At 38.6% G+C, this 14,637-nt stretch overlaps 2 protein-coding genes across 2 annotated transcripts; one reads left to right on the forward strand and one right to left on the reverse strand.

Annotated features, from left to right (window-relative positions):
* Window positions 1-1,125: 1,125 nt before the first annotated feature.
* On the reverse strand, window positions 1,126-4,744 carry GCK72_009162 (uncharacterized protein; the record flags this gene model as incomplete). Its single annotated transcript, XM_053727242.1, has 10 exons — window positions 1,126-1,173; window positions 1,956-2,211; window positions 2,455-2,564; window positions 2,613-2,693; window positions 3,109-3,211; window positions 3,259-3,349; window positions 3,669-3,762; window positions 4,004-4,134; window positions 4,550-4,607; window positions 4,691-4,744. 10 exons carry the CDS (start codon window positions 4,742-4,744, stop codon window positions 1,126-1,128), a joined length of 1,026 nt encoding a protein of 341 aa, XP_053586819.1.
* Window positions 4,745-5,386: 642 nt separating this feature from the next.
* On the forward strand, window positions 5,387-12,525 carry GCK72_009163 (uncharacterized protein; the record flags this gene model as incomplete). Its single annotated transcript, XM_003103118.2, has 8 exons — window positions 5,387-5,504; window positions 5,649-5,761; window positions 6,760-7,690; window positions 8,115-8,749; window positions 9,453-9,757; window positions 9,811-9,963; window positions 10,724-11,580; window positions 12,242-12,525. The coding sequence occupies 8 exons, from the start codon at window positions 5,387-5,389 to the stop codon at window positions 12,523-12,525; spliced, it is 3,396 nt and encodes a 1,131-aa protein (XP_003103166.2).
* Window positions 12,526-14,637: the final 2,112 nt, after the last annotated feature.

Below are 14,637 nucleotides of genomic sequence, written 5' to 3' on the forward strand. Positions count from 1 at the left end.
GGTTTTAATTGATTCTGCGGTTCTGTAAGCTATGAATGGTGGCCGAGAAAACCAAACCAAACCATTTCTAGGTTGTAATCTCGAAACAAAGGTGATTTCCAGGCTTGATCTGGAATTTTCTGAATTTTCGGTCTTCAACATGAAGTATACTAAAATCTGGTAGAAATATGTTATAGCACTCAGTTCTAAACAGGGCTGTTCAAAAAACTGTTCCGAAAACTTCGTACCGAACAAAATCGAAAAAAAATCGAGAAAACTGTGTTTTTCAGAGGCAAAAATCTTGAATTTGTATGAAAACTGTAAATATTTTGAGAAAAGACCCCAGAAACCTGATTTTGAGTGCAGAATTAGAAAAAGGTCAGGATAAATCGAAAAATCACTATTTTTGTTACTTAATTTTTGAAAGTTCCAGTAGAAATTTCATAAATAATAACGGTTATTTCGAAAACTATCCGAAGTTTTTTCGAAATATTTGGACTGAAAAGCTTTTCGTCGTAAAATTTTTCAAAAACCGCCGGAAAAAAACGAAAAAGTTTTTTCGCACAGCCCTAGTACTAAACCAGGCGGTAAATATATCTTAAAGACATCATTTCTCCCAAAGAAACGATCCAAAATGACCTTTTGAACAGACACTCTTATGAGAACAGAATGCTAAACGTGGCGGAAAGAGTGTGTGTGTTTGACCTTCCTCTATTCCTCCTAAAAACACCCAATAAATTCATAAAACACCTTCTCCTCCCCACATAAATGGACGCAATTTGATCGAAATCTCACTTGTGTTCCTCCGAGGGCTAATGACTTTTTTGAGTGACTGGCGTGACGTGGGCGCTTTTACGGGGGAGAAATGGTTAAAATAGGAGAAAAATCTAGAAAAAGAAGACAAAACAAAGAAAGAAATTGAAAAGATATCCAACTTGTAATTCCACATTTTGGATTCAAAAAAAATATCAAATTTTGAAATTAAAACCGTATTTTTCAATGAAAGGACTACAATTGAAAATTTGGCAATATTTTGTGACTAACAGAAAAGAAAACTAGAAATTTGGAATGATTCTGGAACTAGAATTGATTAAAAAAGAGAACGAAAAATCGGGGAAAATGGAACAAAAAAGAAGAAATTATCGATTATCGATTATTCGATGACGTGACAGCGAGCATCAGGGCGGCGACTCTCTGAAATTATTGATTTTTTCAAGAATTCGGATACATGTCTGTCGGTGTTTCTGTGTGTCCGGATGTCCAGAATGTTCAAACTTTAGAAAATCAAATTGAAAAATCTGAAGAAAAATATGAAATTTGGATTCAAAAGCGATTTTTAAGTGTTTTTTTAAAAATTTTTTCAGATTTTTTTCAAATAATTTTCTGACTGAAAATTTCTGACTAAAATTGGAGATTTCGTTTTTTAAAATCGATTTTCCTGAAATTTTTTTAAACCGAAAATTACAAAAAATTGAAGCGGAAACCCAGAAAAGCAAAAAAATCCGTTTTCCGATGTAAAAATTGCGAAAATTATGGTAAAAATCTGGCTGAAATCTTGATTTTCTGTTATTGGATGTCTGCCAGTCTGTGCATCAGAATGTCCCTATGTCCAGACTAAAATAGGAGATTTTGTTTATAAAAATCGATTTTCAACTCACTTTTCTGAAAATTCTAAAGTTTTTCTCATGAAAACAGCTAAAAATTGAAGCGAAAACCTTGAAAAACAAAAAAAAACTTGGCTGAAATTTTGATTTTCAGTTATTGGATTGTCTGTCTGTGTGTATGTGTGTCCGGATGTCCAGAATTTTTGAATTTCAAGAAATTAAGTTTAAAAATCTGAAGAAAATAGTGAGATTTGTGTTCAAGACCTATAGTTTTACGGATAATTTGAAATTGCGATAATTATAGTAAAAATCTGGCTGAAATTCAAATTTTCAGTTATTGGTCTGTCTGTACATCCACGTGTCTGTCCGTACCTTGTCCCTATCACTTGGATCCTCATCATGTTGTGTTGCAGTGGATCTTCTCGGTCTTCCAATGACTTGATGACGTGGCTGTGACGTCATTTGATGATATCCCTGATATACATACGTCGATGGTCCTCCCAATGATATATTCTGAGGGGGCGGGGTTTGAAAAATGGGCGGAGTCTGGTGTTCATGGCTGATAAGTGGCGGAATCATCATTCGAATATTCACCATTTCAGTTTGAGACTCACGGGACATTGTCGGTCTGAAAATAGGAATTAGGCCACGCCCACGATCCTGAGGCTCAGCCCACGTTTGCAATTTTGCCGCACACTCCATCGGCACGCTTCTTACAACCGCGCTCTACCGAAACCGAGAAAAAGAGACATTTCTAAAGGGGATTTCGGTGGAGCGCAGTTGTAAGAACTGTGCCCCGAGATAATAACTAAATTTACAAAGCACGCGGCAAAACTGCAAAAAGGGGCGGGGCTTGTTAGCACCAACTTACAATTTTTTGGTCACTACAATTGGTCTTTTGAACTTTAAATAATGAAATTTCATTACTTGTTGAAACGCCTCCTGCTCCCATTGGAACACTCTTTCTCGTGTAACTTCTGGCTGAAAAATTGAAAATTTCCAGATTAAAAAAAAAAATTTCAGACTCACTCCATCTCTACACATAAGGAAAATGCTCTTGAATGCCTCTTGTGCTTCGGTTTCTTTCGCGGCTTTGAACTCCTTGACGAGCTGAAAAATAGACGTTTCAGGGTGTCCGGAATTCGTTCTTTATATCACTAAATTCGAAAAAAATGGGAAAATTTTGGTAGTTTCTGCTGAAAATGTCAAAAATTCAGTAACAGAAACAGTGATTTTTTGATGTTTCCTGAAATCTTTTTCTAACTTTTCCCTCAAAAACATGTTTCCTGAGTCTTTCCTTGAAATACTTACAGTTTTCATACAAAATCAAGATTTTTGCCTCTGAAAAACTCATTTTAGACTGTTTTCTTGATTTTTTTTTTTTGAAATTTTCAGTTTTATCAGTCAAAATTTTTGATTTTTTTTTTTCGGTCAAAAATTTTCGGAAAAAAGCAAGCTAATAGCAGAAAATTCAAGTCGAAAATGCTCTATTTTCGGTCAAAAAAGGATTGCTGTCAATTTTTACCGTAATATCCTCATTTGGATGACAAGTACTCGAATGGAATCGTCCTTCTTCTTCTGTGTAGAAACTCTCTTTCTGACAATGAAAACAACGGAATGGGCGGTATCTGAAAGAAGAAGAGATTTTGAGTGATTTCAGCGCCTCAAAACTCACTTTAAATGAACTTGTAGCACGTGATACTCGAATCCTCTCCACGTTTTGAAAATCGAGTGACAGTAACAACAATATGGGAATGCTGTGCTTTCTGGAATACTAAATATGGGAAAAAAGCAGAAAATTTCAGAGTTTTGAGGGAAAATAGGGAGAAAATTACTTTTTTAAGTTGAAAAATGCCTTTTTTAGCTGAAAAAAGACTTCCTCTAGCTGAAAACTGACTTTTTTAAACCAAAAAATGACGATTTTAGAAGAAAAATGACTTTTTTAGCTGAAAAATAACTTTTTAAGCTGAAAAATGACGTTTTTAGATGGGAAATCACTTTTTCTAGCTCAAAACTGATTTTGTCTCCAGTTTTCCTCAACAAAACATTACAATTTCAAAGTTTTCGTCTAAAAATCCTACTTACGGCTCAAAATATCGTCTTTCTCTGCCAATATTCTATCGTTTAATTGTGTTGGATGTGCTTGCATTGTGATGGGAACGACGAAACTCGAACCGGACTGAAAATAATGAATTATATGACGGATTTTGGGAGATTTTGAAGGAAAAATCAATAATTTTAGCGAATTTAGACAAAAAAAAGTGTTGTTTTATCTTTTCTTTTACTTATTTGACCAAAGAATTGCAATTTTGGGGGATTTTTAAACATTTTAAAGGAAAAATCATGAATTTTAGCGATTTTTTAGACAAAAAAGTGAGTTTTTTTTCACTTTTTTGACTTCAAAAAATGAGTTTTCTCACCCTATCGACAGTTTGCATTCCATTCTTGATAGCCGCCTCTGCAACTGCTTTCGATGTCTGTCGCTGGGCTCTCAGACGATTTTTCGATGAAGTCGGCGGTGATGGCACTGCGACGGCGTAGTGGAACTTTTCTGAGAAGAAAATAGAGAATTTTGAGCAAAAAGTAGTGAAAATTTGATTGAAAACTGGATTTTATTGATTAAATATGCGAAATTTGTAAGAAAATTTGTTTTTTCTTGAGTTTTTGTGATTTTGACTTGGAAAATGGAGATTTCACAGTATTTTCATAAATTTTTTCATTCAAATACTGCGTTTTTTTGAGTTAAATGTTAAAAAAAAAAGATATTTCTGTTAAATAACAGTATTTTTCTTAGTTTCGCAACGAAAATCAAGTATTTTAGTGGGTTTTGAAATGAAATTCGCTGACTTCACTTTATTTTCAATGCTTCCAATATTTTTTCACAGGAAAAATGTGTTTTTTGACAGATTTTCATTTTTTTTAAACAATTTTTGTCTTCAAATGCTAATTTTTCACTTAATTCTCACCGTGCATATAACGATTTGAAGTCGATGGTTGTGCTGGGTCGATTGTTTCATAGAATTGCTGAAAACACATAGAAATTTCCAAATAAATCACTTATTTCCACTTCAAAACGACACTCAGACCAAAAAATCGATAAAACTCACTTCTTCTTCTTCTTCCAAATCTTGCATAAACAAATCCGGCTTTTTTTCGTTCATTTTTAATATTTTTGCCACAATTTCTTTCTCTTTTTTGTTCATTGCCACCTGTAAAAGAGAGTTGTTGGCAAAGAGGCGTCAATGGAGAGGCAAGTGTGCCAGCGAGAGATTATTGGCACATAAAAATGAGGGAATTTGAATTTTATTCGCTTTTTTACGCAGAATCGCTTGTTTTTTGTTCAGAAAGCTGTTTTTCAATGATTTTATTTTTGAAAAAAGAATAAAATAAAAAATAAATACCGTAGTCTTTAAAGGCGCACGCCAGAAAATTGTCTTTGAGTCTCGCGGTGGCTTTATTTTGAACATTCGAATTTCTGCTGTTTTGCGCTATTTTTAAAATTAAAACTACTAAGTTACATAAAGAAAAAAATGTTATAAATTTGCATATATTTCATGACAATACTCCGTTCTGTGATACTTTTTTATTTCAGAATATTTAAAAATTGTTGTCCAATACCGTATGTTTTTAAAGGCGCATGCTTTCACAAATGTTCTTGGTTTCATTTCACAACGACTACTATTTTTCGCTTTGGCGCCAAAATTTGAATTTTCGTTTTTTTCACTCCATTCTCGTGAATTTTTCTCCGTTTTCACTCAATTTTCATCCATTTTACAGCTAATCCTTCTCCGATTTCGCTGAAAATGCCGTTGCCGGAGCCGTATACTCATGTCAAAATGGTGACAGACAAAGAGCTCGAGTTGACACTCGACAAAGTCCCGATTGAGTATCCGGCGCTCGTGAAGGAAGCGTTTTTGAACAGTGAGTTCCCACTTCTCTATTTATTTATTTATTTATTTATTTATTTGCTGATAAAAGTCATTTTTCAGCTGGAATGAGTCATTTTTCAGCTAGAAAAAGTCATTTCCACTTCTCCTTCTATTGAAAATATAAATTTATTTTCAGATTGGCATGCTTCAGCTCATCAGACAGAGGTTACGACGAATTGCGCATCTCTCAACGATAGACATTGTTGGGTCTTGTCACGGAATCAGATGTTCATCTGGGAACGAGCAAAGGTTCGTGGAGAAAATTTGACATTTTCCGGTGATTCTGCCCGAAAAAATCGCTGAAAATAAGAAGAAATTCGTCAAAAATCGCTTGTTAACAGGGGTTTTTGTGTTTTGAGAAGACTTTTTCGGTCTACAATAGCAAGAAATTACGAATTTTCAGCAGAAAATTCATCGAAAAAGCTGGAATTCGGTCGAAAAAGGCGATTTCCAAGGCTTTCCAGTTCAAAAATCAGCGAAATGGCTAATATTTCAACGAGAGCCTCTTCAATTTGTTGAAATTCGGTTATAAATTGGGCTTTCTCTGGAAAATTTGGGAACTTCGGTGATTCTCTCCGAAAGATCGCTGAAAATATGAAGAATTTCGTAAAAATTGCTTGCGCAAGTTTTCCGCACGGTTTTTGCCTTTTGAAGACTTTTTCGGTCTATATAAGCAAGAAATCACGGATTGTCAGTCGAAAATTCAAAGTGAACAGTGAAATTCAGTCGAATATCTCCTGATTTCAGCGAGGGCGATTTTAAAGGCTTTCCAGTGAAAAATCAGCGAAATGGCTAATATTTCAACAAAATTACTTAAAAATGAGGAAATCTGTTGAATTTTGCGACAGAAACTGGAAAAGCGGTCTTACCAGCAGTTAATCATACATGCAGACAGTTAGATAGTAGGAAAATGAAAAATATTCTGAGAAAACTGGTGTTTTGAAGGTTACAGGTTAAAAAAATCTTTTTTTTCTCAAGTTTTTCATGCAAAAAAGTTTAAAATTGATGATTTTCGAGGTATTTTGAGCAAAAAAAAAAACATTTTCAATGAAAAACATGATCAGGAAGCAAAATCGGGACATCTGGACAACCCGGCGAATTGAAAAATGACAAAAATCGGTTCAAATTAACGCAACAATTTTAAAAATTGCTTCAAACCACGCGGCAAACTTGCAAAAAATGGGTGGAATCTAGCCGTTTTCATAATGAAAATTTCATCGAAAATTCTCTAAAATCTCAATTTCCAGACCTCCCACCGTGCGACCAACCCAACTCAACTGCCTCTCCCCACCAGTGGCCTTCCCCGTTCGGCTAAATGTGTCGTCGTCTACGATAGCTCACACATCAGTCAGAAGACGAAACTTCCGATTCCCGGAGTGCTTATCATCTCTCCAGAAGGCGTCCTCCGTCACTGGCCATCCATTGAATCTCAGAATTATATCGAGAAGACGTTGGATATCAATAGTGAAGTGGCGTTGAGAGTGCAGATCACGGATCAGCCGGTTGAAGGGAAGTCGGCGTCGTTCCTGCTGACGACTACATCAGGAACCATTTATTTCTTGAGTGGAGAGGGTTCGGATTCTGGGAAGACGGGAGCTCTGACGTGCACTAAAGTGATTGGAAGAGACTCGCGTGGATTCAGAAGACGTCTCTCGTCGATAATGTTCGGAGGACAAGAGGACACGTCACTCGTCATGAACAGTTTCCAGTATGACACGAAGGCCGCGTTGCTCGTTGTGACGATATCAACGGACGCCGTGTCTGTATACAATATGTTGACACCGAAAGAAGTGTGGACACTGAGAGCTGACAAGTTCTTCCAGCCGAAAGTTTGTGGATTCTTCGAGAGTGATTTGAAGAGAATCGCCAATCTCGTCAAATGTCAACTGATCGACGCCGCCGTGTTCCGTGATGGTCTTCTAGTGTTGGTCGGTGGAACACATGAAGATTCCAATCAAGTTCACATGTTCACGTGCTGGTTCGGACCGAATTGGCAGACGGAAGAGCCGAAAGAGATCCAATGGTCGGCAAGGATCACACTCAACGAGTACCGATCTGTACTCGGGAAGAATGACCCGTCAGTCTACTCGAGTTTAACTATTTGTATTCCTGAGGACACGGCGAATTCGAAGTCAGCCGACAGGACTGATGGAATCATCTTCCTTCACTCTTTCTTCGGTAAGGAGGATGAATTCACTCATCGAGTCAGTTTGGAGATATGGGTCGTGACCTATGTGATTGGAAAGCTGAGAAAACGCTGGTTTCAAATATATATATTCAGTTTTTGCCCTCGAGGTCTGGTATTCGAGAAAAACAAGATCAAATTTCTGAAAAAATGACAAAATATTACCCTTTTAACGCAGAAAGGTTAAACATTTGTCATTTTTCAGAACTTTGACCTCATTTTTCTCGAATACCAGGCCCCGTGGGCAATAACTGAATATATATTTGAAATCAGCGTTTTCTCAGCTTTCCAATGATATTGGTCATGTCCCATAACTCCTAACTTACTTTATTACCTTCCTTAGTCAGAGCGGCGGATTTTTTTCGTCATTTTTGCTGTAAAACTACCCAAGTCACCTAATTTCTCTCCATTTTTCAGCGCTCTCCGTCTACTTGCCAATTAATTTGATGAATCCACCGAAGAAATATCAATGTATCTCTCGACACGTTGCTCTTCCCGCCAGCGATCAGCTCATCGGATACGCTGTCGGCAAACAATACGTCTACACGATCATGTTGGAGGGTGGCATCTCTACAGTACGCCTGTTGCCACGTGGATTTTCAGACGGCTCAGTTATGTATGCTCAACAGCATCAGATCGCGGTGCCCTCGTTGGCTGCGGGACCCGAAGACTGGGGAGTTCTCGGTGATTTGTTGTCGGAAATGGTGGCGTCCGGATTGCCGAAAACGCCGGTATTCCAGTCGTTGCATAAGGCATTCGAGCTGTTCTCCGAGAAAGATATGGTCAATTCGGCGAAAGAGCTGAAAGAGATTCACAAGATGAACGATCAAGAGTTGACACGTGTCGTTGCTCAATTCCTCAACGCGATTATCGATTATTCGGATGCGGCGAACAAGACGGACACGGAGTTGCACGCGAAGAGAGTCCTCACGTCAAGAATGAATCTATTTCTGAAGCATATGGCAATATTCGATCGGATGATGGCGACAGAGTGTCCAGTGATGAGAGGAGGCGTGTCGGTGCAGCGAGTCGGACCGATTATGCTCGGAGAGGTACGGTTTGAGGGGATAATTGGGACAGCCGGACACACAGAGAGACACAGAGAGAACCAGGAAATCTGGACTTTTGAACAGACAGATGTACATTGAAAATCCACAGAAATACAGTAAAAGTCTCAAAGATGTCTCAATATAGGCTACTTGCAAACCGGGCCGGGGAAAAACCGCCAAAAAACGCGAAAATTGCTAAAAAGCCATTGTCTGTAGTAAGTCAGTGACGTAGAACTCGCCGAGATCTGCATGTTGGTATATTTTTCAGCCCATAGCATTTCGTTTTAAGCGAGCTACGTGCCGGGCCGGTTCGCAAATATGCAAAATAGGACTTCTTGGACATCCGGACACACATACAGACATTACCGTGCCCTGGGCATGAAGACATCCGAATTCTCGGTTTTCAGGATCCTAGGCATCCTCACCTAAATCCACAGAAATACAGTAAAAGTCTCAAAGATGGCTCAAAATCGGGCTTGTTGGACATCCGGACACACATACTGACATTACCGTGTCCTGTGCATCAAGACATCCGAATTCTCGGTTTTCAGGAACCTAGGCATCCTCGCCTAGAAATACAGTAAAAGTCTCAAAATCGGGCTCCCTGGACATCCGGACGCACATACAGACGTTACCATAATCTTAGCATCAAGCATTCTTACCTATAGAAACCCTCCATTCCCCTTTTTAATATCTCTAATTTCAGGTCAGTGAGCGTGTCGCTGCCACCGCCGCAATCTGGAAATGGAAGTGTACGAACGAGGCGAACGCGGCGATATTCGATGTGGTCATCGAGAAAGTTCTCCGTATTCCAGAAGTCTCGAGTCTCGGACTGAAGGACAAGGATGCGCTATTCGGACGGTGCAATCTGCTCCATTTGATTCCGGTCGTCGCCGCTCAACAATTGGATAAGAAGATTCTGACAAAGACGAGAAATCACCGATTGGAAATTTTCCATTCGGTGTGTGATCTGCTCATGGATATTCGCGAGGCGATTATTAGCTGGAGAAAGTAAGTTTCCCAATTTAATTAGAGCCCAATTAACCCCTCTCCCAAAGTTGCAGAACGAGAATCGCCGTACCGAAGATCATTCTCTGGTGGACTGTCGAGACGTTCGTCGATTCGTATCGACAGGTTGCCGAGAGAATCATTGAGGAATTGAAGGAGGGACAAGCGTCGGAGAGTGAGAGGACTCGTCTCATGTTGTATATTTTGGGGTGAGTTTTGGAGATAAAGAGGAAGGAAATGAGGACATCTGGACACAAAATGGTCAGGTGGATCTACGGAAATACAGACAGACAGACAGACATGCGGACATTATGATTTCATAAAGACGCAGACTTTCTGACACCTGAACGTCGTGATTCACATGTAGAGCGATTTTCAGACATCCGGATATTCGGATTCACATACAGACATACATTCTAAAGTTTTAAACATATGGACATCCGGACATCTTTGCTCATGGACAGACAGAAAGACAGAAATCCTGAAATGTGCATTCAAAAAGCAGAATTTTCAATGCAAAAACAGCGATTCTTTGAAAATTTCGCATGTGCGGACATCCGGACATTTGGAGAGACAGACAGACTTTTCAAGTTTTGAGAATGTGGACATCCGGACATCTGGACGCCCAGACAGACATCGAACGGACAATTTGGAAGCAAAAACTCGAGCTTCAGTAGTTTGTGGACATCCGGACGTGTTGATATACAAACAGCTAAAAATCTAGACATCCGGAAATCTAGAATTACAGACAGACAAGATACCTCATATTCAGATTCTCAGGAAACCTATTATCCGGATATCTTGATCTAGAAAAAAAAACAGAATTTCGAACATTCCGGTCATACGGAATTCTGGAAACACAGACTCACACTTTTTCAGAATTTGTCTGTATATCCAGATGTCCTGAACTCTGTTTTCCGGTTCATTTGTGTATCCGTCCATCCCTATATAAATGCTTCCATTTTCCAGAATCTACGATTTCTACCTCCACGAGTCAGATCTCCGTCCAGACAACGACAAGATTCTCCAGGAGCTCATAAATCTCGGAAAGGTGCCAGACGCAATGGAACTCGCCGAACGTCACAAAGACTTTGGACTCCTCATCAAACACTACTTGGCCGTCGACAACCGTACCCGACAGAAGACGTTCGAACGATTCAAGAACGCGTATCGAAACGATGACTTTGAGATGTATCTGTGTGATTATTTGAAGAGAAACGGACGGAACGATGTGCTGTTGCAACAGGGCGGAGAACGAGTTGACGCCTATTTGGACAACTTCAAAGAGCTCAGATATTCCAGAGAGATTGCTAATAAGCAATTCGGAAAGGCTGCTCACACTCTGATGAGTCTCGCCGACACGGAGACGAAGAGCTTCGAGAAATTCGCGGATTTCCTCACCCGCGCCTATTATTGTGCGTGTAGTTGTAGGGATGGGACGGATGTCTCGGAAGTCGTAGACTTCTACAAACGCCGTTACCCCGAGATGAAGCATCGAATGAGAATTCCACTGGAAATTCTGAAAACTGGATATGGAGACGATCTGGATGTAATGATGTCAGTGGAAGAGATGCTCGAGTGGAATATGGCTCACCAGCCGAATGACGAGGCGACAGTCCAAGGATTCGCTCGGGCGTTCCATCTGCTTGCGGATCTTCTCGTATTCCATTTGGATTCTGTTGAGTTGAAGGAGAAGATCGAGAAGACGTGGAAGGCGTTGATCGATTATGATGAGTGGACGAAGATTCGGAATAAGGACGACGTCGAGAAGAAGACAATGTTCGGAAAGTTCTGCAAGTGGTTGATCGAGGAGTTCCCGGCGGATCGTGAGTATTTCTCAGCTTTTTGAAACCGGACGATTCTGGGTTCGAAACGTCGACGCAGAGACGTGACTCGGTCTTTCATATTGGCTCATATCCTATAAGGTACTTCTCGGCACGCGGATTCCGAAAATGTTATCCAATTTTGCAGAACTCATCACTGAACAGAGATATATACATTCCAAGTCATATCCTGTGCAAGAATTGCATTTTTCAACAGACTCAAAATCAATTTTAGACCTAACTTTTCCAATTTTTTCCTTGTAGTACATGTTAATTTAGATTGAAAAAGCAGGGTAGCAACGTTTTCTAATTAAAAAAGTTTTCAGAAAAATATTGTATCACTTTCATTTTTGACAGTTAAGCAGTTTTGATTAAACTTTTTTGAAAACATTTTCAATCAGAAAACGTTGCTAATGTTTCAACCTTTGTTTACATGTATTACACGGAAAGAATCGGAAAAATTGGGATTAAAATTGATTTTGAGTCTCTTGAAAAATGCAATTTTGCACTGGAAATGAGTTTAAATGCATATATCTCTGTTCAGTGGAGCGTTCTGCGAAATTGCATCACATATTCGGAATCAGCGTGTTGAGAAGTACCTGAGTTACGCCTAAAACATTTCCTAATGAAAAATCCCCCTCTTCTAACCCAATTTCTCTTTCAGAAGGAGACTCATTCCCCGCGTGGGTTCCCCTCTCCCGTATGATCATTCTCCCACAAAATCTGGAATTGATTCTCGAAGAGGCGACGGCGAACACGACAGGAAATCACTCGTCATGGATCAAAGGACACATCAAATGGGTTCAAGAGCAGCTTGTCGAGAAGGCAAAGACTCCGAAATCCTCGTTTTTCCATCCGGATACCCAGGAAGTCGGATCGTTCGGGCAGGCGGCGTTGGAAGGATTCGGACCGATTCTGAAGATGAGACAGAAGAGACTTGGACAATAATATTGCATTTTTACTCTTTTTGCTCTAATATTTTATTCCCCTTTTTGTTTTTATTAGAGTGAAAATGCATTTTTCTCTCAAAATTTGGTATTTTTCTCAAGATTTCTGTGTCAAAATGTACAGAAACTTGAATTTTTTCTACTAAAACCCCGTAATTTTTCACAAAATTCCGATTTGATCTACACTAAATTTGTCCGAGTTTACATTTTCCCGCTCATTTCCCATCGTATCAATATGATCTCCACGGTTGTTGTTGTTGAATTATCATGTTTTTTCTTTCATTATTTTAAGTTATTTTTTCAATCTGTAAGTTTTAGCCGCAGTCGATTTCATCTGAAATCATTTAACATTTTTTTTGATAAATTTATTCACTCCCACTTTACTCCCTGAATTTAAGCTGAAATTTTGTAAGAGAAAAGTCGTAAAATTCCGATTTCTATACTTTTTTCTTCTCAAATTTCCCCTCTCTTTCTCACTGAAGATGAGCAAAAATCAGGTGTTTCTCTCTTGTTATTTTCTATTTGTTGTTCTATTTTTCATCTTTTCAAAGGTCAACTGACACACAATTAGTGGTGGACTGGTCTAGTTTTGAAAAGATAATTTTATTGGTTTAAAAGTGATTTTGAGACGGATTTCAGCTAGAAAAATCGCCGAAAACGGAATTTGACGTTGGAAATTTTCAGTTCATTTAGTTGATTTCAGACGATTTTCAATGCAAAAGAGACTGAGATTAGCTCGAATTTTACTGAAACCCGAACAATCCGACTCAGCATTTCCAGCTTATCTGTATTTTCTCCAGTTTTAATCTCAATTTTTAAATTTCCAGACATTTTTCAGACTCGGATATTCTTTTAGTTAAAAAATAAATAATAAAAGTACTTGTCTAAAATTTCGCAATCCAACTAGTTTTTTGTTGTTATGCACGCCTCTCTGTATTTCCCGAGTACGGGAGCATAAAGGCCACATTAATTTTTCAGAATTTTGTAGACCACGTGAGGTCAGGGAGGTTTTTTTTTTTTCTCACCGCGTGTTTCCCACTTTCTTGTTCATTACCAATTATTCCGCTTGCCATGGAATGTGAATTTCAACGAACAGACGCCCAGAAGCTTGCTCTCACCCCGCGCATTGGCTTAGAACCCTGGAAGTAGCGATTACCTTAAAACATGGACACCCTGGAGCTTGCTCTCGCTCCGCCCCTAGGCTCAGCACCCTGGAAGTAGTGATTACCTTAAAACTGGGACGCCCAGAAGCTTGCTCTCGCTCCGCCTCTTGGCTCACGACCCCCGGAAGTAGCGATTAACTTTAAATAGGGACCCTCGGAAGCTTTCTTTTCCCTCCTACTCTCTTTTTATCTATTTGTATACCTCAATTTAGTGAACTCAATAACCGCTCGCACAAAATTTTGCTTCAAATCTAACAGCGGGATAACTGAAAACTCAAGTTTGGTATCGGGAACATTTTCTATCACGTAAAATTCTTGGAAATGAAAAAATGTATTCGAAAAGTGTTTTCCGGGGCTCACGTATATCATTTTAATTATAATTTTTATTTCAAAACTTGGCCGTTATGCTCCCGTACTCGGGAATTACGGGTGCGCGTTATGCACAACATTTTTTCGAATTAAATCGAACCAAAGTGTCAGTTTTTCGAAAGGTTTTTGCAGTTTTCATTCAAAAATTTGCAAGTTTCATGCTGATTTTCTCTAATTTTCAACTATTTCATTTCAGACGGTGCAGATTTGTCGCTTCTGTTGTTTGTAGGAAATTTGGACGCTCCATAATTCTCATTTTCCCTTAAATTTACATTTTCTGTGCCAAAATCCTCCTTTAGCTTCCAAACGGTCTATTTTTGGAAACAATTTTCAGTTTTTTCAGTCGAAATTTTACATATTTTTTCTATTCTTAAAAGTCAAAAATATGGAGTGGAACATCAAAGTGTAGTCATTTTGAAAAAAAGTAATTTTTGAAAGTTTTCAGCATAAAACGAGGCCGAAATTCCAACTTTCTCAGCTAATAATTCGAAAACTCGGTTTTTCAAATTTTTCATAGTCAAAATCAGTAAAAATGCAGTAAAAACTGAAAATTTTGTAAAGTTTGACACAGATGTAACGTT

The sequence above is a fragment of the Caenorhabditis remanei genome, chromosome III (genome assembly GCF_010183535.1).
Source record: "Caenorhabditis remanei strain PX506 chromosome III, whole genome shotgun sequence".
NCBI classification, from domain to species: Eukaryota; Metazoa; Nematoda; class Chromadorea; order Rhabditida; family Rhabditidae; genus Caenorhabditis; species Caenorhabditis remanei.